Consider the following 24,441-nt stretch of genomic DNA (forward strand, 5'->3'; position numbering starts at 1 on the left):
AGACGCCCCCACAGGGAGATGGGACACCACTCAGTCCAAGGCAGGACCCCTCGCGTCCCCGACAAAGGACCGGCTGAGAAGCCATGACACCTTCCTTTGTGACCTTGACCCACCACCGCCTGATGCAGGGTACGCCCCACGCATCATCGGAGGTGTCCACGTGCAAGGTGCACCTGTTCTTGACGCTGTCCTCGCCTTGTGGGCTGACAAGTCAGCCATTTCTGCAGCATTCGCTGACAACTTGCGAGATCTCGACCCGAACATTCTTTTCGTCTCCAAGTCTTGCCGGTTTCCGTTGAACACGGAACCTCCTCTTACAATAACTGCAGTGGGCGTGTGCGCCTTAAACCTTCAGTGGAAGCAGCACTCACTGACCCACTACTTCTTGGTTGTCCCGGACGCGCCTCACACCCTTTTTGTGGGTACAGATTTGCTTGTTCGTCTTGCCGTCCATGTGGACACCATCAACAACGTGCTTTGGTCCCTCACCAACTCGGAACCTCTAGCTTGTGTTCCCAGTCTTCCAAACATGAAGTCCGGACAGACCATCCCAGATGCTTGCGAAGTCTTAAACGAGGATGAAGTGATCGCTCCGGCGACCACGATCAACATTCCGGTTCGCTTGGTGGCGCGAGCTAACCAGGTCTTGAATGCTAACTCCGCTTTCTTTCAACCTTCATCGGAATTCATGAACCTGTCGTTACTCTTGGAGGCCACGCCCATCGTGGACGCCTCCCTCACCACTCTGATCTTGGTTCACAACCCCCTTTCGTTCCACGACTTCACTCTAATGGTGCCAGTGGTTGGACACATTCCATCTGACTTGTTCTTGACTGAAGACACCGGTGGCCGAAGACTCACCAGGCCATCTCAGCTTGTTACGGTCAACCCTGCCGGTCCCACCAACGATGAAGACATCGTCCGAGTGGACCTGGGGACAGACCAACAACTGGTGATTTATGCCTTGAGCGCGTTGCCTCCAACGCCTTCTAGCATTCCCTCTGGAAACCCAGAGAAACCTCAACCAACCACGACTCCAAATGGGGACCTTCAACCGTACCCAGAGTTCGAGGAGCACCTCCAAGAAGTTCTGCACCGCGCCGACGCGCTCCGGTCCGAACAGGACCGCGAACGGTTGCGCACCGTGTTAATGAAATACACACCGTCTTTTGCCAAGGACTCCTTGGATTGCGGGTTGACGGCACTACATGTAGTCCGCATCCCGACTCAGCCCGGCGCTCCTCCAATTTTCGTGCGCCAGTACAAGATTCCGATAGCTTCTTACGAACCAGTACAGAAGACTATCGACGCCATGCTGGAAAAGGGCATCATTCGCCCCTGTAACAGCACCTATTCGGCTCCATTGTGGCCAGTCTTGAAGCCAAACGGTACATGGGGACCAACCATTGACTATCGCAAACTGAACCAACAGGTTCCTCTTTCGCGATGGCCCATGACACAACTTGAACAGGAACTTCCCAAGGTTCGAGATGCCAAATTCTTCACCACCATCGATGTGGCTTCGGGGTTCTGGACGATCCCAGTAGATCCCAGGGATCAATACAAGTTGGCATTCACCTTTGGCAACAAACAGTACACTTTCAACCGGTGTCCATTCGGCTACGCCAACTCGCCAGCCGAATTTAACATCTTCCTCAACAAGGCGTGCCCTGACGCCGCCGCCAGGGGCAACCTCATTTATGTCGATGACATTATGATGAGGAGCTCCTCTTTGGATGACCATTTGATGGAAATCGACCACGTTCTTGGACAGCTGTCTTCTGCAGGTGCCAAACTGTCCCTCCTGAAAGGTCAGTGGTGTCGCACGAAGGTCAACTACGTGGGGATCTTGGTTGGGCCGAACGGGATTGAACCACAATCCAGCCGTATTCAAGGCCTTCTTGACATCAAAACCCCCACCGATGTGTCAAAATTGCGCAGCTTCCTTGGCGTGTGCAACTATTCGCGCCAGTTCATTGAACACTTTGCTGACATAGCACGCCCTCTTACTAACCTGCTGAAGAAAGACCTTCGATTGGGGTGACGAACAAAGCAACGCGATGAATATGCTAAAACAAAAGCTGGGCTCCGCCCCCTGTCTCGCGTACCCCGATAGCAACAAGGAATTTTTCTTGGAAGCAGGATTCTCCGACCATTGTTTGAGTGCGGGTCTATACCAAATGTACGACCAGGATAAACGCGTCGTGGCGTACGCCAGTAAAACGTTGAACGGCCCCGAGTTGAAATACTCCGACTGCGAAAAAGCCCTGCTTTCCACAGTATGGGCAATCAAACATTTCTCAAACTACATTGGATGCCAAAAAGTAACGATTGATACTAACCATCATCCGGTTACTTTTCTTAACAACCAACGCATTCGAGACGGTGTCGTAACGAACGCGCGCATTGCCGGCTGGCTTATGGCGCTACAAAGTTACGATGTTCGAGTCCGGTACGCGAAAAACGCAAAGTTACCGCTGGGTACCGATCTAGCGATTTGCCAGAACTGTGTGTCAACTTCCCCGACCCCGCCGACAGACATCGCCGTGGCACCGATGCCGGAATTCACGCGTCACCGCTATTTTGAGGAACATGTCTGCAAAGACATGCCTACAGCTTACGTGGATGGCTGCTCTTACCACCACCAAACCCAGCTGCAGGCTGGGGTGGGCATCGCTTGGGTCAATGACACACCGTGCAAACCACTGCAATTCCAATTGGGCCCCCACTCTTCTCAATATGCGGAAATCGCTGGCATCCTGATTACACTCAAATTGGCAGTTGAAAACGGTGTCGCGGTGCTGGTTATCTGCACTGACTCAAACTATGCCCGCCTCGCCTTCACCTGTCATCTACCGGTGTGGCGTCGAAATGGTTTCCTTACGTCAGCAAAGAAACCCGTTAAACACCGCGACCTCATTTTGACATGCGACCATTTGGTTTCCTCCAATGATATGCATGTCTATTGGAAAAAGGTCCGGGGACACTCAAAAGTCCCAGGACCTGACAAACATTTTAACGACCTAACGGACACGTTAGCCAAACAAGGGGCCCTCAACGGGACTCCTTGGACATTTGATACAGCTTGGCTGCCCACCCAGCCCACCCTGGAGGTCCACGTTCTCACGCACCGCCGCGCTGGGGTCGCCGCTGAGTCTCGCGACGCCCCCACACAAACCCCTACGGGGCCCGTGTCGTGCGTACCGCCCGTCCGAACCTCCGACTTGGTCGCCCAACAAGCCGGCGACCCCGCGCTTTTCAAAATAATTCAGCACCTTTCTGATCCTGTCGCCAACCCCGTGTCGCCTGACGCGTTGAGTGACGACAGCGACTTCAGAGACTTGCTCTCCGTGCTGCAAAGGCTGCGTCTCGTTAAGGGCCTTCTGGTTTATGACTCCGGGTCTCCACCTGCCCTGCGGTTGGTGGTTCCACGGAGCCGAAGGGGGGTCTTGCTAACATACGCCCACGACGCGCCTTATGCAGGCCACCGCGGATTCAAGGCCACTGTCACCGCACTACAACAGGTGGCATACTGGCCGCGCATGCATAATGATGTAGCAACCTACATCAAAGGATGCCTGGTTTGCTGCCAGTTTCAGCCAGCAAACCCGAGTCACCGAGCACCACTCCAACAGAAAGGAGTCAACTTCCCATGGTCTGATCTGCAAATTGATTGGGTGGGACCACTGGTCAGATCTCTGAGAGGGAACAAATACTTTCTTACAGTAGTTTGCGCGTTCACCAAGTGGGTAGAATGCCTGCCTGCTCCAAACGACACCGCACACACCACTGCATGCCTGCTGATGAACCACGTGTTCTCCCGCTTTGGGTTGCCCTCACGGGTTAACTCAGACAGGGGAACCCACTTCACAGCCGAGGTAATGCAACAACTTTGGCAAATGCTCGGAATCAAGGCCCAGTTGCATATTAGCCATCACCCGCAGTCATCAGGACAGGTGGAGCGGACTAATCGCACCGTGGTAAATTTGCTGAAAAAGTTTGTTGTTTCCAACCATCGGGACTGGGACACCCGACTCCCACTGATCCTCATGGCAATTCGAGCCACCCCTCACGAATCCACAGGGGTGGCCCCCTTTGAAATGATGACCGGACGGCGAATGACGCTCCCCCTGCACCTGATGTATCAGCCAGGAGAAACAAACCTAGCCACGGCATACACGGCCTCCCAGTACGTGGAGGACTTGCAAACCCACCTCCGAGCCACGTTTGCATTTGCTCAACAACAGCTCAAACAAAGTGCAGAAGGTCAGAAAACCTACTACGATAGGAAAGCCTCACGAACCGAGTTCGAAATAGGTGATCGAGTATGGTACTACTTGTTCGCGCAACCAAATGCTACTACTCCGCGGGCCCAGAGGGGCATCGCCCGAAAATTTCTTCCCCGGTGGTCAGGACCATACGAAATCGTCGACAAACTGTCACCCGTCGCCTATCAAATTAGGATGAATAAAGGACGTCAGGGGGACCAACTGAGGTGGGTCCACCGAAACCAGATCAAAAGTCACTGCGGTTTTGAACGTCTGAGAACGCAATCGAGCGAGTCTCAGGACCAGCATACGCGCAAAACTGACAAAGGGGGGTCACCAGCTGACTCCGAGTCAGCGGCCCAACCGACACCCTCGACAGACGCGCCAAACTCCGTCGACCGACCTAGCTGAGTATCAGACGTGAAAAAGGGGGGTCAACACCCCGCTGCACCTACCGAACCCCTAAGTGATACCATACTGAGCGACGCTAATCCGCTTGTCTTTGTTGGTTGCTAGAGGATGGTGTGATATGATGATGACCCTGATGTTGTGCATGACCGCTGTGGTGAGTTGGCCAGAAACGGTTGAACCCGGACTTGCAGCGAAATTGCCGTGATTGAATAACCAGGATTGCTTACGAATGATTGCGAGAAGTTAGCATACTATGTTTTTCTACTTATTTGCAGACGCTTGGTGCAACACTTAAGGATACGGTCCTAGCTGTAACACCGATAGCATTATGCAGAACTAGACTAGACAACTATAAAACGATTTGCAACTTGAATTCAAAAGATTATGTACACTCAAGGTGTTATAATACTTATGAATGGTATGCTGCGTGAAATCAGTTTTTGCTAGCTATAAAAAGCTCCCCCGTACTTAAGGCCTTCAAAAGCAGGTCAGAGTACTCTTTTTAAAGCGTTAGTGAGTTTACCTAATCTAACTAAGCCCTTTGCCTTCCTTCCCTTAGTCCAGCGTGACTGCCGAGGATACTCTGATTTTTTTTTCTTTCATTTCTTTTTCTCCCCTCCTCCTTTTTTCCCTTTTCCTTCAGTTATTCTTGGATAGCACACGACTTTTTGGGTGTTTAATTACGCTATAGGAAGATGCGATAGCTAAGTACCTAGCAACGATAGTGTCGCGCTAACCGACCTAAGACTTCTCTTTTTTTTTTTTATGACGAACACCCCCAGGGGGTGGAGATTTGCACCGACACGCAGGTGCCTGAGACAACCCCCCTATTTTTATAAGAGAGTTATAGCCTGAGTATAGTCCCGGGTTTTTTGAGTTTTAGAAGGCGAAAGCCTCTTTCTCGTTCTCTCTCTCTCTTCTTTAATTTGCTGTTCGTTTCCCGTAGTTACTCATAATATGATACTAGCCTTATAGCCTTAGGAAAAGTTTTATTCCTTTTCTTTTGTTTGGAACTTCGCGTCTTGCGTCTTTCCCAGGCCCGCGCCTGTTTTGGGACCCGAGTCCCTCCGTTAGCTGACACAGTACCAAGTTAGACACACTGTTAACTGAATACACATAGAGACACATTGAAAACACACAGACATACCCTGCATACACATAACCAGGCAGAGGTTAGGGAAAAGTGGCACCAGTGGTATGTCTTGAGTGTTGCAGCAGAGCGTGAGTGGGACTCCGGCCGTCTGACCGTGGCCTGGACCCTGGCCACGCATCATCTGGACCCGCCAACCTGGACATCCTGAAGATTCATCCCGCTTGACGAAGGGGGGTCTGTAACAACTATTGCCTAGGTCCATTTCACCCTCTAATTTTTTTTTAAGTTTGCTTCTCCTAAAGCAAATTCTCTGCAGTGCATGAATATTCCACTGCCCAGACAGGATCCAAGCCTGGTCAGCTCGGCAGGTGGCTACCCAGCCACCAACAAAACTCTTTTGAAGCCAGACCAGGTGACAAAGGAATTTATGCGTCTGCCGAAGGAGTGTATTTCAAGCAGTCTGCTCGGAGCCCGAACAAATGGCTCCAATGGTTTGGAATACACAAATGACCGATCAAAGGAATGCTCATGACTTTTTATCAATCACAAAAGGATACTCTGGCGCCTCGCCCTTCCTGGAACGTCTAGATGGAGCAACAACACCTCCAAGTGGCGAAACTTGGAACTATCCTTAGTGACAATTCACATAAGTAATCGCATTTTACACATTTATATCATGGTAATTCTTGACAGACAACTGAACTACGAATGATTCATGTAATATCTTGTGTGTATGAACATCCTATTTCATGTGTACTCCATAAAGAATGAAAGATAACCAATATCTCTCAGTTCAGTCAGATTAGACAAGTAGAAGTTACCTCACAAGTTAGTTTATGATGCATTAATTACAATGTGTGTTAAACGGGTTGTGTGGGGAAAACTGATTTGCCAGACTGACCAAATTTAATGCCAAATTATTAATCTTTTTAATAATTTTCCTCTGAGAGTCTGCGCGAGCGAACAGAAGGGTGTGCCTTCACCTGCTCGCCCCACCCAGAGACTATAAAAAGGATGAGCAGACCACTGCCCGTTCTCTTGCCCTCTTCCTGCGCTCTTGCCCTCTTCCTGCTCTCACAAGCTCTTCCAAAAACTCTGGCCCGACTTGCCAGTGGCCCAGCCAGGCTGCTCGAACTCTTTGTTCTAAGAGACTTGCAAACCACGTGGCCTTTTTCTTCCCTAGCAGGATCCGTTAACGAAATCGGATCCTCGCTCCACGCCACGCCAAAGCAAGTCAACTGCAACGCTGACTAAAGACTCTTTCGTTTTTTTTGTTTTTTTGTTCCACTATCGGTGCTCACCCGCCCGACCTTCTCGGTCCCGGGTACACTTGCAACGCACCGCCGGACTCAAGGTTGTGCACCTAAGCCGCGCACCGCACCTGCTACTCGGTGGCGCTCCGCCGCAGTGCCAACGCACCTCCAACGGCTGGCCTTCCCCGTACGCAGGCGCGTACTGACCGAGCTGCAACACTGGAGCCGGGCAGCCGTCCGGCAGAACCAACCTCGCCAAGTCGACCAACCAATCAAGGGACGAGCCGCGCAACTACGTCAGGCCCCTGGCGCGGCTCCCTCGCTAACCTGTGGAATAAACTTTTTTTTTTCTTGCATTTTTCAACGAACATTGACTATTTTTCCCCCTTGTCAAAAAGGCCGCCACTTCTGTTCGTTGCTACGCAACTCCAGGTCTCGTAAGTGCGCTTGATTTCTACCTCGGCGTATCCACTGTGTGCCACTTACGTTTGAAACCTCACAAATCTGGCAGGTCAAATTTTCTCTTTTCCCTGTTTCTTTATTCATTCGCATTCCTTCCTTATTTTCATTCGCTTTATTTTATTTCTTTTCTTCTGACGGTAGAATAGTTAGATAGGCAGTATTTTGATTCTGTAGTGTAGCAATCGTGAATAAATGCATGTTTTATGAACTGTATTCCGCCTAAGTCATCTGTGTTTCCGAGTGGATTATTATTCTTTTGTTAGTACAACGAACCACTGAATATCGAGTGTGGCGACTTTAGATTATCAATGACTGATGAAAGAAGGATTTTGGTCGTTGTTTGCTCCTGTTAACCCAAGCAAATTCAACGTGGTGCCCCAGAGGTTATCGAGGTAAATACAATTTACCTCTGTAACGTCCAGATTATTAATTCGTCCAAAAGACGACCCAATTATCGCTACAATAGCATAATGAAAGTCATTGCGTACCCCATCAACATTACATCATACCGTCATCTCAGGATGGTAGGCACCTGTGCTAAAATAAACTACATTAATTAACAGTTCAATTTTTAACCCTGAAATTACTACATCTAATCATTATTCACTTCATTTTTTGTGCTTTTAGAAATAATAGAGATTTATGCCATTACTTTAAGAGGGACCATATTGCACATTGAGTCAAATCCTGTCATTTGTATTATGTATAGCTTTGTAAACAAACCCAACAATAGAATTTGTATAAACGCTGCCTTTATTAGCGCCAAACAAACAGTCGCATGTTGTCCTCCTCCAATGCTTTGATGCTCGCCTTTGTTTCCATCATGTCATTGGCAATCAAGTCGGTGTGGCATGAGATCCCTAAAGAAAAAAATAAAGAAAAAAATCACAAAAAAATACGGTACCAGTAATAGGTTTAATATAGTAAAGTAGTATAGTTTTTTTGTCAGTGTAAAAGAAATGTACACATTTTGTTGCATTTTTTTCATGTATGAACATTGCTACAGGCAAATACTTATTTCTATAAACACTTCCAAATGTCTCTAAAATATAAGGTGCGTGTACACACACAAACAAACACATACATTCACTCATGCATACAATATATCATGTAATGAATTCTGAGTGGCATACCAGAGTCAATGATGTCAGCAGTACTTGAGGGTACAGGTTACTGGAGCCATCTGGCTGCATAACTGCAACAATCTCTGCCACTTCGAGTCGTCTTTTCTTTGCTTGTCTCTCCTGTGTACGTTCATATCTTGGCACCGACTGGGCTGAGACATAGATGTTGTAACTTGGGACCCAACTTTAATGTTGGAGCCCAGTCGGGATGATTGGACAGAAAAACGGGCGCAGGGCGACCTGTTAAAATAAACAAATATTTAAACAAATAAAATATGGAAAGACTGGTTATTTTACCGCAGTAGGGTGGCCGTGAATAAGTTCTTTAGCATGATGTGTAGGCTACCGGGGTCTGTTTTCTTGCATCACCCCCGGGGGTCTGTTTTCTTGCATCACCCCCGGGGGTCTGTTTTCTTGCATCAGCCCCTTCTGTCTCTTTTTTTTCCAAGTTTACATTTTGCCACCAAAAAACATGTTATCGGCATTAAAAGCCCAAGACTAATCAATCCAATTTCAGCAGTAAACACTTTGCACTGGCACTACTTGGGTGAAAATGTTCGATGTTAGCTTTCGGCTAACGTCCGCTAGCCAGCTTGTACTACCGAACTTGCTTGCTCATGAATCCAAAACATAAGCAACTTGCCCATATATGGGCGGTCGAAACGTTATTAATCCTCATGCATTAAATAAAGGTAAACAAGCTTACCGCTCACAAAGTGATCGCTGCACACACGAGCCCAAAGTAACGACTTCCCTCCGGAGTCCGCACTCCTCTGTCTCCAGGCCCTGGTTCCTAATTATTTTCGGAATTCGGAAAAAAGACCGACCATTTTCCCCCTTGGCTTTGTTCGAACAGCCAACGATGCAGCAACAATGTACCATTTTAAACGCAGAAAACAAACGTGATAGATACGTGTTAGACCGAATCGCTACGTAAATGGAGGCCACCCAGCATGGCGACTACGAGAAATCCGAGGCGGAAGTGACGACATGTGCAAGCGACCTATATTGTAATTGTACAATATAAAAACACATTTCTTTATACAACATATCTGCTTTCCCTCCAAATAATCATTGACCACAATTTAATTCCCAAAGTCAGAAAATACGATATTGGCGCTTATTGTCATGACTCGGGTCATGCAGGAGTAATGTTTGGATCTTGTCTCATGTCTGGGGTATGCCTGGGTTAAGTGTGAGTAGAGTTCATGACCGTGCGCCAGAGTTCACGACCCGTTACGTGTCTGTTTTGGTATTGCTGTAACAGCATCCAGTTTCAACTAGTTTTAGGCTATAGGATGTCTGGACTATGTGATGTCAGGAATCTTTTATGCTATACGATGATTGTTGATGTCAGAAACTGTAATTACTGGGTTAACAGCCAATCAGAGAATTCCATGTCAGTACTGGTACACACATGTCTAGCCACAACCAATGAGATTGATTAACTGTCTATATAAGGGTCTGATAATTGTGTGTGTTTTGCCGTATTATTGCTCACTGTTTTGCTGTGCTTCTCCGCTGCCCAAGGGGGGTTTGGCGTGTCCTGATTCTCGGTGCATTTTCGTTGTTTTTAGTTTAGTCAATTTATGTGAATAAATAGTTAACCATAACCTGACCTATCCAACTGGGGAACGACCGATTTCTCACTCCAAGGTTTGGTCAAAAGTTGACAGCCCTGCCTTTAACGTAAGCATCCGCTGTCAGCTAAAGGATCATCTGTGGTCAAAATGAATAGTGTGATTAATCTGCATTTATACGTGATTAATGCAATATTTTTTGTGATTAATTCAGTTTAATTTGGTTAACGATTTAACTTTGACAGCACTATTGGATATACAAGCCATTACATCAGTAGTTTCTTTGAGCTATTTTGTGACCTTTTTGTGTCTTACAGGAGGTGTTGAAACTTATGCGCACCATGGACGATCGCATAATCCATGCTCTAAACACCACCATCCCCACTGCCTCCTTCTCTGGCAAAGTGAATGCTACACAAACTTGCAAGCAACTGTATGATTCAGTGAGTGCCATTGCGGTGTAAACGGAATTTATAAAACTTTTTGTTCTCACTATTGAAAACAGTTCATGGGTGTAATTATATCCATTTGTTGAAATACTCTAAGGATAAATTATAGAATACTTAACACACCCTTTTATTTGTGTCTTGCTGAAATTGGCCCATTTTAAGGGCCAGGCCTGTGTTATGTGAGTGACTGTATGCCCCATCTCATATACTACTGAGCTAAGGGTGAATCAAAACCTGTTCTACATAGGCAAGGCAAGGCAAGTTTATTTGTATAGCACATTTCATACACAAGGCAACTCAATGTGCTTTACACAAGGAAAGACAACACATAAGCATCAAGAAACAGTAGTTAACATTCAGAGGATGAAAAATAAATGAAAATAGGTTACAAATTTACTAAAAAGAACATGCAATAAAATCTTAAAACATTATTCAACACACTTTAAAACTTTTAACAGAAGTTAGTTTAAAATAATAAAAAACACTTAATTAAAGCTGTTTAAAAGTCCCTAATCAAAGGTATCTGAAAAAAGCAAAGTTTTTAACCTGGATTTAAAAGTATTTACACTCGGGGCTGACTTCACTTCTGTTGGTAGCCTATTCCATCTGTGTGCAGCATAATAGCTAAATGCAGCTTCACCATGTTTGCTTCGAACTCTGGGTTCCACTAGTTGGCCCAAGTCTGTAGATCTCAGAGCCCTGCTGGGTTTGTACTCAATCAGCATTTCTTGGATAGATTCAGGACCCAAACCATTTACCGATTTATAGACGAGTAGCAGAACTTTAAAATCGATTCTACAGCTGACTGGGAGCCAGTGTAAATCCTTAAGTACCGGAGTAATATGTTCTGATCTCTTTGTTTTGGTCAGAACTCGAGCTGCAGCGTTCTGAATGAGCTGCAATTGTCTCATGTTCTTTTGAGAGAGTCCAGTCAGAAGACTGTTACAGTAATCTAGTCTGCTGGAGATAAAAGCATGGATAAGCTTCTCTTGGTCTGGTTGAAGCATGCAGTCCTTCAGTCCGGATATGTTTTTCAGCTGGTAAAAGGCTGTTTTAGTGATTAATTTAATATGATTGCTGAAGGTCAGGTCTGAGTCTATTAGTACGCCAAGATTTCAAACTTGGTCTTTATTTTCTAAAGACAGTGACTCAATCTGTTTTTTAACAGCAATCCTCTTTTCTTTATTGCCGAAAACAATGAGGTCCGTTTTGTTTTCGTTCAGCTGAAGGAAATTTTGGTTCATCCAGTTGTTAATTTCCTCTAGAGAATGACTCAATACGTTAATAGAACTGCTGTCATTTGGGGACATTGATAAATACAGTTGTGTGTCATCTGCATAACTATGATAGTCAACATCGGCGTTCTGAAGCATTTGACCCAAAGGTAACATATACAGACTGAACAACAGGGGTCCAAGGACTGACCCTTGAGGAACCCCACACGTCATGGCCTTTCGATCAGATTCAAAATTTCCAATGGTCACAAAGTAACTCCTTTCCTCCAAATAGGACCTGAACCATTTAAGGACTGTTCCATTTAATCCCACCCAAGTTTCCAGCCTGTCTAACAGTATATTATGATCAATCGTGTCAAATGCTGCACTGAGGTCCAACAAGACGAGCACCGATACCTTCCCTGCATCAGTGCTCAATCTTATATCGTTCAGTACTTTAATCAGAGCTGTTTCTGTACTGTGATGAGGTCGGAAACCTGACTGGAATTTATCCAAAAGTCCGTTTAAGCTCAAGAAATTGCTGAGTTGATTAAAAACCACTTTTTCAACTATTTTAGTTACGAAGGGAAGGTTTGCGATTGGTCTATAATTTGCTAGCAGGGAGACATCCAGTGTTCTCTTTTTTAGAATGGGCTTAACGGCGGCTACTTTTAGAGATTTAGGAAGCTCACCTGATTGAAGTGAGCAATTAATTATTTGTTGTAAATCGATCTGAACAGATTTCACAATGGTTTTGAAAAAGCCAGATGGTATTGAGTCAGGCGGCACGGTGCCTGACTTGTTAGCACGTCGCCTCCCAGTTCTGAGGACTCCAGTTCGAGTCCAGGCTTCGGCCATTCCTGGGTGGAGTTTGCATGTTCTCCCCGTGCCTGCGTGGGTCTTCTCCGGGTACTCAGGTCTCCTCCCACATTCCAAAGACATACATGGCAGGTTAATTGGGCGCTCCAAATTGTCCCTAGGTGTGCTTGTGAGTGTGGATGGTTGTCCGTCTCTGTGTGCCCTGCGATTGGCTGGCAACCAGTCCAGGGTGTCCCCCGCCTACTGCCCAGAGCCAGCTGAGATAGGCGCCAGCACCCCCCGCGACCCTTGTGAGGAATAAGTGGTCAAGAAAATGGATGGATGGATGGATGGTATTGAGTCAAGACAGCTCGTGGAAGGTTTCAATTGCTGAACCAAGTCTACTACAGTATTTTGATCCACTGAGTCAAATTCTGTCATGGTAATAAAATTATTCCTAGGTGGTTTTAAGTGCTGCATCATTTTGTTATTTTGCTGGTTTGTAACAATGTTTGACCTGATGGCTTGTACTTTTTCACTAAAGTAGCAGGCAAATTCATTGCATTTATCTGTTGAGAGGAGTTCTGGCGCTGTTTGATTTGGGGGATTTGTAAGTTTGTCAACCACGGCAAATAGAGTGCGTGTATTGTTGAGGTTCCTACTAATAATTTCAGAAAAGTGTTGTTGTCTAGCTATTACTAACTCTTGGTTAAAATGACAAAGACATTGTCTGTACAGGTCAAAATGAACTTGGAGTTTAGTTTTTCCCCACTTTCGCTCTGCTTTTCTGCATTTAGATTTCAAAGTCATTATGTTGGTAGCACACCTCCAAGGTGTTTTAGTTCGGGATGAAATGGTCTTAGTTTTAATAGGAGCAACAGCATCCAAAACATTCGAGATTTTTCAGGTGAATTCATCCAGAAGTTCATCAACGGTCTCTGCATTTACAGTTGGTGATGCAGCCATTAATTCCATAAACATGTTGCTTGTATTCTCATTTATGTACCTTTTTTTTAATAGAGACAGTAGTTGTTTGAACTTCTGGGATTGTTTGTAATTCAAAAAACACACAGGAATGATCTGAAATAGCCAGATCTTTCACCTCAACAGATAAAATGTCAACACCTTTAGAGATGACGAGATCAAGAATGTGACCTTGATTGTGTGTTGGACCTTTTACATGTTGTGAGAGACCAAAAGTATCAAGTTACAAACTTCTTTGGTATTTTTATCCAAGTTGTTGTCAACATGAATGTTAAAGTCTCCAGTTAAGACCAGATAGTCATAGTTGGTACAAATTACTGACAGCATTTCTTCAAATTCCTCCATGAATCTGCCTTTTTGTTTTGGAGGTCTATAAATTATGACAATGACGATGTTTGGTTCACATTTTACCAAAAGACTAAGATATTCAAATGAATTAAAGCCTCCCAATGAAATTTCTTTACACTGAAATAGAGATTTAAAAATGGCAGCAAGTCCACCGCCTTTTTTGCCATTACGACATTTGTTCATGAAACTAAAATTTGTTGGTGTTGCCTCATTGAGAACAGTGTTGCAGGAACCTTCTGTTAGCCATGTTTCACTGAGGAGAAATAAGTCAAGATCATATGTCATAATAATGTCATGAATCAACAATGATTTGTTAACTAGTGATCTTATATTTAGTAGTGCTAGTTTCACAGTGGTAATCGGAGACGCTGGTTTAGTCAGAGGTTGACAAGCTATACTGACTAGGTTTGTAGCTTCTGACTTATTTCTTCTCATTTCTTTTGCCAACTTTCTATTTCTTGTAATCACAGGAATGCTACAAGCTTCCTTGGGTCCTGACTTATTCTGGGAATCTTTTATATTGTATATGTAGTCTGGACCCAAAGCATATCAGACCGAGCTGTAGTTGAGATTCTCCATAACCAAAGATGGAGGTCGGCGGGTGGGGAGCTCTTTGCTGAGGCTGCCGTCATCAGCAGGCAGCTGCCTGGAGAGACTTTTATTTAGCTATATGGAGAGATTGACCAGATTGCTCAACCTATTGGTGAGACTCGCTGGCGAGTCATTCATCGGGTCATTCGGTGGCGGTGCACAGCACGGGGGTGCATCCGGCAGTGAATCCGGTAGTGGCGCTGTCTGGCAGGTGTCGCTTGGGGGCGATGAACAGCGCAAGGGTGCATCTGGTAGTGAAACTGGTGGTGGTGGTGGTGGTCGTGGTGGTGTTTGACAGGTGTCGTTCGGGAGCAGGGGAGCTGGATGTTCGGTGTTTGGAGTGTGGGCAGATGAGGACAAATCAATCTGTTCTGAAGGGCAGGGAGTGCAAGATAGTGAGCCAGCCTCACCAGATCCTCTTCTTATCGGTTGTTGTGTTTCATGTCCTTTGTTTTGGGAACATAACATCCAGTGACGCACGCTATGGAAGATGTTGGCTGTCAGTAATCTGACTCCCTGCTTATTGAGATAAATCCCATTGCGTTGGAAAAGATGGCGACGTTCACAAAACATAGAAAAATTGTCAATAAAGTTCGCTGAGTAAGAAGCACAGATGCTTTTCAGCCATCTCGAGAGTGACATAATCCGACTGAAACGCTCATCACCTGTTCGGACAGTAGGCAGAGGAACACTCAGAAAAACCTCTGCGTTTAGGCATATTATATATAGGTACAATACAGCAAACGTCAAAAACTGATTTATGGCCCCCATAAAACCATGATTTATGGCCCCCCCCATAAAACCATTCATAACCCTAACCCTTTGAAGTAAGCCCCGCCCCCTTCCGCCTTCTTAGCCAATCAGAAGCCGTTATTTTGAATTAAGCCCCACCCACTTTCCGCCTTCTTAACCAATCAGGATTGATGACATCCTGCACCCCCCTCCCCACCCCCCTCAGCGTCCTAGCCAATCAGAAGCCGGAAGACGGCTCCTGTCAAAATTGATTGATGACATCCTGCACCCCCCCCCCAGCAAACATATGTTTTCCGGTCCCCCCACCCCTTCCCCCTCACAGCCCTAGCCAATCAGAAGCCGGAAGACGGCTCCTGTCAAAATTGATTGATGACATTCCGCACCCCCCAGCAAACATATGTTTTCCGGTCCCCCCACCCCTTCCCCCTCACAGCCCTAGCCAATCAGAAGCCGGAAGACGGCTCCTGTCAAAATTGATTGATGACATCCTGCACCCCACAACAAACACATGTTATCCGGTTCCCCCCACCCTTCTGCACCCCTTCAACAAACATATGTTTCCGGTCACCCCCAACACCCTCACCAATTGTATACATGCTTCCGGTGACCCCCACCACCAACAACAGCTTTGAAGTCGGGGAGGAAATGCTCTCCGCACAGTTCTACCATCTGATAACAATAAATCGACATCCTCTTGTTAAAAAACTTTTTTTTCATCTTGCAGGAAGGATCCTACCACAACTACCTTTGAAGTAGCACCCCTGTATTCATGAAATTTTCACACGAATACTGATAAAGCTTCCCCCTTTGAAGTAGACCGGGTATCAAGCGTGGGAAGCCACGACCCCCCTCAACACCACGGCCAAACTGCGCACCCGGGAACGTGTGTGTGTGTGTGTTTAAAAAAGATAATAATTGTACTAGTTTAAAAAATACTGATTTCTGGAGAGAATATGTAATCACAAACTCAGGTAGGAACTGCATGTGGACATTATTGGTCAGACGTCTGCTTCTTTTTAAAACTAAGAGAATTGAAAGTATGAAACTTTGAGTTTCTTGATACGTTAATAGATTTATACTCTGCTTAACCCTTAATCTTTAAGCCGATCTTTGCAACAATTTAACCAAAATCAGCTTCTTATTAATAGATTAACACCTTAGTCTCTTACAAAGGGTATTCCTGTAAGCCCTTGGCTAATAGTTTTTTAGAAAGGATCCACGGTTTGAATTTATGACACCATAGATGTATTTGTACATGAAGAAGGGTGTGTACACTTTTATTTTAGGGCTGTAGCAATTCAAAATGGAATTTTCCACATTTACCAGATTTAAAGACATACTTATATGTTATCCTAAATGTGATTCACTGTGCAAAATAATAATACTAATGACGCTAAATCACGAAAATACAAATAATTCCTATAAAACAAAAGAGGAACCTCACGACGAGGCGTTGCCCAAGTTCGAGTTGTAAACCTGCTTTGGGCATATACATTTTCTACAAATGTACCACTGAGAATATTTGCAAGCTTGTAAATAAAATACTAAAGGGTTACCAACATGAAAAATTAAATTTTTTGAGCTTTTAACTGTGTTAAAATGCTCTTACTTCACCAAATACATGACCGAATTGGAGTTTTCCTCCATTCGCCCCTCTCTGAGAAATTCTGCTCTACAAAACACCAGCCCCAACCTGAGAAAACAAGCAGCTGGCGGTCTTTGACATCATATGGTTACCCTCTCTCACGTTTTTGTCGTACGTCTAGCTATGTATTTTATGTTTTTGAGCTGTTGTATATAAGATTGTGTTGTACATAAGAATTTCACCCCCTCTTACGTTTTTGATGCGTTATAAAACTAATAAATGTACTGATTTTTTTTAAAAAAGGATTAGGCTTAGAGAATCTGTTGGTGGCACTCTCATGAGCTGAGTGTGCAAGTTATTTTAGCCCCTCTGCAGATGCGTACACGTATAAAATGTTATTTTTCTGTTTCTAGTTTTGTTACCGCTAGTGCTATAATTTGTGTCTATGCGATTTTTATCGGATGTCTCTATGTATTTTTGTTGTTGTTTAAGTTTATGAGGTTTGTATATACGAATGCGCTGTGTGAAAATGGGTTTTATCCTCTATCGTTTTTGTAATATTTAAAAAACTAATAAATATACTGTTTTTTTGTTTTTCTTAAACTGATTTATGAAAAGGACTTGTAATCGCAAACTCTTTTTTTTTAAAAGAAGTAACTGATTTAGGAGGTGGAGGGGGAATGTATTGTGGGGATCATACTTTTTGAAATCTTTAAGCTGTTGATTGTAAGAGTCTTCTATCTTGATGTTAGCCTTTTTATCTGAATATATATGAATGAAATATCTTCTAATTATTAGCTCGGATTCTTTCAATGGATAGCCCTGTAAGGCTTAGGTTAGTAGTTTTTTAGAAAGTATCTGGGTATGAAATATGTTTTTATTCTGTTAGGAATATGGCGCGTACGTGAAGAAGGATGATGTAGTTTTATTTTTGCTTTGTTCCCGTTTTAGTTTTTGTCTGATTATGTATGAATGAAATATCTTCTAATTATTAGCTCGGATTCTTTCAATGGATAGCCCTGTAAGGCTTAGGATTGTAGTTTTTTAGAAAGTATTCGGGTATGAAATATGTTTTTATTATGTTCGGGACATGGTGCGTACGTGAAGAAGGATGATGTAGTTTTATTTTTGCTTTGTTTCCGTTTTAGTTTTTTAGATGGGTGAAGGCATCGTTTTAAGGTGCCAGGTGTATTTTGTGCAAATAATATAGGGATACTTACTTTTTATTTCTATGTGTACTTGTATAAACGGTTATTTTTCTGTTTCTAGTTTTGTTACCGCTAGTGCTATAATTTGTGTCTATACGATTTTTATCGGATGTCTCTATGTATTTTTGTTGTTGTTTAAGTTTATGAGGTTTGTATATACGAATGCGCTGTGTGAAAAAGGGTTTTACGATCTAACGGTCTTGTAATATTAAAAAAAACTAATAAATATACTGTTTTTGAAATCTTTAAGCTGTTGTTTGTAAGAGTCTTCTGTCTTGATGTTAGCCTTTTTATTTGATGATGTATGAATGAAATATCTTCTAATTATTACCATGGCTTCTTTCAACGGATACCCCTGTAAGGCTTAGGATTGTAGTTTTTTAGAAAGTATTCGGGTATGAAATATGTTTTTATTATGTTCGGGACATGGTGCGTACGTGAAGAAGGGTGATGTAGTTTTATTTTTGTTTTGTTTCCGTTTTAGTTTTTTAGGGGGATGCAGGCATCGTTTTAAGGTGCCGGGTGTATTTTGCGCAAATAATATATGGATACTTACTTTTTATTTTTGTTACCGATAGTGCTTTGTTTCGTGAAACCCTTATGTTTTGTTTTGTTTCTTGTTTTTCTAACTTACCCTTCGAGGATAAATAAAACGTCTTTAGACTTATCGCTAGCGAAGATGTAGCACGTTTAACACTAAATAGTTTTATCGCTGCACGACGTATTCGAACTAAGAGATCCCAAGTCTTTGTGAGTTTTTTTTCTTTTCTTTTAAATACTTAGAAATACTCGTTGTTAAATTAGCCTATAAGATATTATTGAATATGATAGTCTGTAAGATTAGCTATACTAAATCACCCCTGGGTTTAAAACACAAAACTACGAGATTTAATCAGAGCGTAACAATCTACCGCGACGATCTTTTTTTATCTTAAAACCGCTCTTTGCAGCAATTTACCTAAACATATAGCGAACAAACGTGTATCTTGTATGACTAAGAGACATTTAACTTTTGATTGAACGATTTATTTTTTTTCCTTACGAATCGCGCTTACTTTCCGATGGTACGCGTAGGTAAACAATTTTTACACGCATATTTACACATCGGGACTCTTTAATTTACCTACTACGCGTGGGTTTTGTTTTTTTGTTTTTTGTTTTTTGTTTTTGTTTTTGTTTTTTTTGTTTTTTCAGGAATTTGGGAGAACACGCAAAGTCTACCCAACAAGGCCTGAGGCAGGACTCGATCTCACAACCCTTTATGCTAAGAAGCCAGCGAACGTACCGCCTTGATTGTGAAATAACAGCTACTATATTACTTAATTTGAATGAATAATATTATTTAAGACGTCTACCCATCTAACGCTTTAAAAATAGCGACATAATTCAGATAAAAATATTATTCGTACTATATTGTTTTTTTTTACAATAGTTTCTGAGTTCTCACAATAGGTGTTCGATGATACTATTTTATAGTTTTATGTTTTTCTTACCGGTATGATTAACTTGTATTACATTTATGACGTTTCGCTATCATCTTAAAACACATTTTTGCATCGTTTTAAGGTGGCCGGTGTATTTTGTACAAATAATATATGGATACTTATTGATTTCTGATCAATTTTACCTACTTTTGCTTTTAGAAGTATGTTAGATACTTGTATATGAGTGCGTATTCTAACTTTCCCATTCACTTCTTGGTTCCATTCCATCACCCCTGCGAGACCGGACTCGTCTACTTAATATCACTAAAGTCTGTTCAAAAATCATTGGATACCCTGTCAGAGCCTTATCTTCCTTTTGTGACCGAATCCTGCTCGATCCCTCTCACTCACTTCATCGAATGTTTGAGTGGCTTCCATCATCTCAGCAGGCTGAGACGCCCCACTCTGACGAACACACCGACGAAGAAGGAGGAGGACTACATTTGTCCCCAGATCACTAAAATCTCTTGAACAGTGACCCCCCATCCCGGGCCAAATTGCGACAGACTGACTGACACGTAGCACTTTAGTGTGAAGCACAGAGCACTTTCTTTTGTTTTTTTATTATTTATTATTTTTCGTATTTTTTTTTTTATTTTTTTTTTAATGTTCATTGGTTTCATGTTTTGTTTTTTTAACTTCCCCCTCGACGACAAATAAAAGCGTTTTTGAATTGAATTGAATATTTAATTACTTGTGGTATTTTATTCATTTTTAAGTTATCTGGTTTACTTGGTATCATTTTAAGCTGTATGATGTATTTTATGTTAATATATGGATACTTATGTACACATCTACTTCTAATTCATTTTAGATCCGTTTTTATTCGTATATTTACCTACTTTTGATATTAAGTTTACGATGGCTTAGACTGTTTGAATGCGCTGTATAAAATTGAGTTGAGTTAGGTACTGTTTTTTTTTTTTTTTTTTTTTTTTTTTTTATAAAGTCAAATTATTACCTTTATGAAACTTTTTAGTTCTCCTTACGCTTTACTATGAAATGTTTCAAAATACTCGGTCCCTCCAAAACAAAGCAAAACAAAACGTGTTTACACATTTTTACGGATTTTAAAAAATTCTAGGCGTGACTTTGCCGAGTATTAAATGCCCGCTTGTATTTTTATTGAATGCGTACGTATACCGTTAAAATTTGTAATTCATATTTACCTACTCGATTCGTGTATTGACTAATTATTCGTGAGGCTAACGTTTTACAATTTAAAGTTATTCCGAGAGTTTACTCTCTAGCGACGTCTTTACACGCTTTAAACGTCGGCTTAGACCCCTTGTGTCTTTACTGATGAATATTATCGTTAAATGTTTTATCCCGGATTAAAACAGGGGGGACTTATTCAAAGATGTTTTATTTTACGGTAAATGTTTTTATAATAGTCGCATATTGATTTTAATGTGCGAAGGAATCAAGGAGACTCTGACTTTCATTTTTAAAAAAATCTTTTTTTTTTTTTTTTTTTTTTTTTTTTAAAAAGAGAAACTAAAGAAGTCTTTATCACTAGAAGATTGATAGTTTTTTTTGGGGTAAAAACCACGCCCCCAGTGGGGGTCTCGTGCTAATAAAGACCGCTCGGCCGTCATCTAACACTCCCCCTTCGAGAAAAAAAAACCTAACATTGCGAACGTTTAATAATCTTTGAGGAGATTTACCAGTGCCACCACCTCCGGGGGATCGAGTTAGAACGATCTGGACATCCCCACGACTCTCCAGAAGTATGCAGACTTTCAGCGAGCCGCCAAATCTTACAACATCTAGTCCGGAGCGTTCGGACGTCGAAGAGGATGAGGCAAACGTAACCCTTATCGACGGACCCTACCGGAGTTCCAGCCCCATGACCGCTTGCAACTTACCCTCAACATCGTCTGCTGACTTCGGGTCTACGGCACCTATCCCGGTAAACTACTTTTGACGAATCGATGTAGCCTAATAACATCGATAATAATAATAATAATAATAATAAAGGAGGGTTACCTACGTTTATATTTACAGATGATAGACCCTATTGCTGAGGAAGAGGAGAACAACCCTCCGCCCGGGTCTCCTCAACGCGACGATCGCCCGACTGAGGACGGTACGGAAAGTAACGTTTCCTCTCTTGAGACCTCCGCGGACGACGACGACTCGCTAACCAGTCTACCGACGGCTTCTGCCGGGCCTAAGGAGAGGGAGGGTGAATTGGTTTGGGACTACTCGCCGGACGTCTGGGTAATAAATGCAAGATATAATTGTATTAAGCAGACTGTTAGCTATATGTTGATGAGCGCTATCCATAAATATAGCAGAGAGAATTGCTGATTGTGTGATGTGATTTAAAATTACAGAGCCAATTAAGACATCCCTGCTTATTTTATGATCGGGAACCGTATTATCTTGCTAGGAATTTTGAAGGTATCATGAAACTACTGTGTAACGGACGTTTTCTGTCGACGATTCACCGTATCTTAACCATAACCCATCGTGAGACGACTACCGAGGAAGTCCAACGCATCGTAGAATTTGTGCTACACGACTACGTTCATGAGCGTATGGTGTTAGACAGAATTAAGATCGTTCTCGATAACTGTTGGGACGGAGGACTGAGCCATGAACAGCTAGATCTGATCGCAGATTGGTACCTGTGAGGTGGGGGAATCTTTTCGAAAGCTTGCATAATTGGATAGAAATTGTAGAGAAAACCATTTCACACACATCCGTTGAGAACAAAACTGTCGGAAAATGATTTTGATGAATGAAATAGTAAGATCTTTATCAACCAAGTTATTTGAAGAACCGTGTAAACATGACTAACACGATGGAATATGTATTGAATAATTGGTGTAACCATAATATTAAAGCGGGACATTTGATGACCGTCATGATATTGTTTATTGACTGTGCTAAATATTGTTACGACAATGACGAGTCTTTTAATCTAAAAAATGAATTGAAAAACTTCCAAACTGTTATTGAAAGCAAGGTGCGTCCCTATGTTTTATTTGATGTGCTTTACAATGTATCACCTTTTTAGAATCATGTCTTTTTGTTGACGTCCCATGTAACTAAATAAAAAATATATCTGTATGGATTAAAATCATGTTTGTCGTTTGTTTTCTTATCGAGTTTTATACCTCCGGTGGAGCAAGGAAGTGGCAGGGGGTGCGTGGATAGGAATTAAAAAAACTATCAAACTTCTAGTGATAAAGACTTCTTTAGTTTCTCTTTTTTTTTAAAAAAGAAAAAAAAAAAGATTTTTTTTAAAATGAAAGTCAGAGTCTCCTTGATTCCTTCGCACATTAAAATCAATATGCGACTATTATAAAAACATTTACCGTAAAATAAAACATCTTTGAATAAGTCCCCCCTGTTTTAATCCGGGATAAAACATTTAACGATAATATTCATCAGTAAAGACACAAGGGGTCTAAGCCGACGTTTAAAGCGTGTAAAGACGTCGCTAGAGAGTAAACTCTCGGAATAACTTTAAATTGTAAAACGTTAGCCTCACGAATAATTAGTCAATACACGAATCGAGTAGGTAAATATGAATTACAAATTTTAACGGTATACGTACGCATTCAATAAAAATACAAGCGGGCATTTAATACTCGGCAAAGTCACGCCTAGAATTTTTTAAAATCCGTAAAAATGTGTAAACACGTTTTGTTTTGCTTTGTTTTGGAGGGACCGAGTATTTTGAAACATTTCATAGTAAAGCGTAAGGAGAACTAAAAAGTTTCATAAAGGTAATAATTTGACTTTATAAAAAAAATAAATAAATAAAAAAAAAACAGTACCTAACTAACTCAACTCGAGTTTATTTTATACAGCGCATTCAAACAGTCTAAGCCATCGTAAACTTAATATCAAAAGTAGGTAAATATACGAATAAAAACGGATCTGAAATGAATAAGAAGTAGATGTGTACATAAGTATCCATATATTAACATAAAATACATCATACAGCTTAAAATGATACCAAGTAAACCAGATAACTTAAAAATGAATAAAATACCACAAGTAATTAAATATTCAATTCAATTCAAAAACGCTTTTATTTGTCGTCGAGGGGGAAGTTAAAAAAACAAAACATGAAACCAATGAACATTAAAAAAAAAAAAAAAAAAAAAAAAAAAAAATACGAAAAATAATAAATAACAATAAAAAAACAAAAGAAAGTGCTCCGTGCTTCACACTAAAGTGCTACGTGTCAGTCAGTCTGTCGCAATTTGGCCCGGGATGGGGGGTCACTGTTCAAGAGATTTTAGTGATCTGGGGACAAATGTAGTCCTCCTCCTTCTTCGTCGGTGTGTTCGTCAGAGTGGGGCGTCTCAGCCTGCTGAGATGATGGAAGCCACTCAAACATTCGATGAAGTGAGTGAGAGGGATCGAGCAGGATTCGGTCACAAAAGGAAGATAAGGCTCTGACAGGGTATCCAATGATTTTTGAACAGACTTTAGTGATATTAAGTAGACGAGTCCGGTCTCGCAGGGGTGATGGAATGGAACCAAGAAGTGAATGGGAAAGTTAGAATACGCACTCATATACAAGTAACTAACATACTTCTAAAAGCAAAAGTAGGTAAAATTGATCAGAAATCAATAAGTATCCATATATTATTTGTACAAAATACACCGGCCACCTTAAAACGATGCAAAAATGTGTTTTAAGATGATAGCGAAACGTCATAAATGTAATACAAGTTAATCATACCGGTAAGAAAAACATAAAACTATAAAATAGTATCATCGAACACCTATTGTGAGAACTCAGAAACTATTGTAAAAAAAACCAATATAGTACGAATAATATTTTTATCTGAATTATGTCGCTATTTTTAA

At 42.3% G+C, this 24,441-nt stretch overlaps 1 protein-coding gene and 1 long non-coding RNA gene across 5 annotated transcripts in view; one reads left to right on the forward strand and one right to left on the reverse strand.

Annotated features, from left to right (window-relative positions):
* Nucleotides 1–24,441, forward strand: part of mix23 (mitochondrial matrix import factor 23) — a 119,936-nt gene that overhangs the window by 21,238 nt on the left and 74,257 nt on the right. For all 4 annotated transcript variants that reach the window (XM_077509371.1, XM_077509372.1, XM_077509370.1 and 1 more), the window contains exon 2: nt 10,509–10,634. In XM_077509371.1, coding sequence (XP_077365497.1) covers nt 10,509–10,634 — 126 coding nt within the window. The remainder of the gene's footprint in view (nt 1–10,508; nt 10,635–24,441) is intronic.
* LOC144009675 (uncharacterized) lies at nt 7,976–9,602 on the reverse strand. The gene is made up of 3 exons (XR_013281008.1): nt 9,318–9,602; nt 8,621–8,851; nt 7,976–8,347 (listed from the first exon to the last, which is right to left on the reverse strand). It is a non-coding gene; the product is annotated as an uncharacterized LOC144009675 (long non-coding RNA).

This window comes from Festucalex cinctus, chromosome 20 (genome assembly GCF_051991245.1).
Source record: "Festucalex cinctus isolate MCC-2025b chromosome 20, RoL_Fcin_1.0, whole genome shotgun sequence".
NCBI classification, from domain to species: Eukaryota; Metazoa; Chordata; class Actinopteri; order Syngnathiformes; family Syngnathidae; genus Festucalex; species Festucalex cinctus.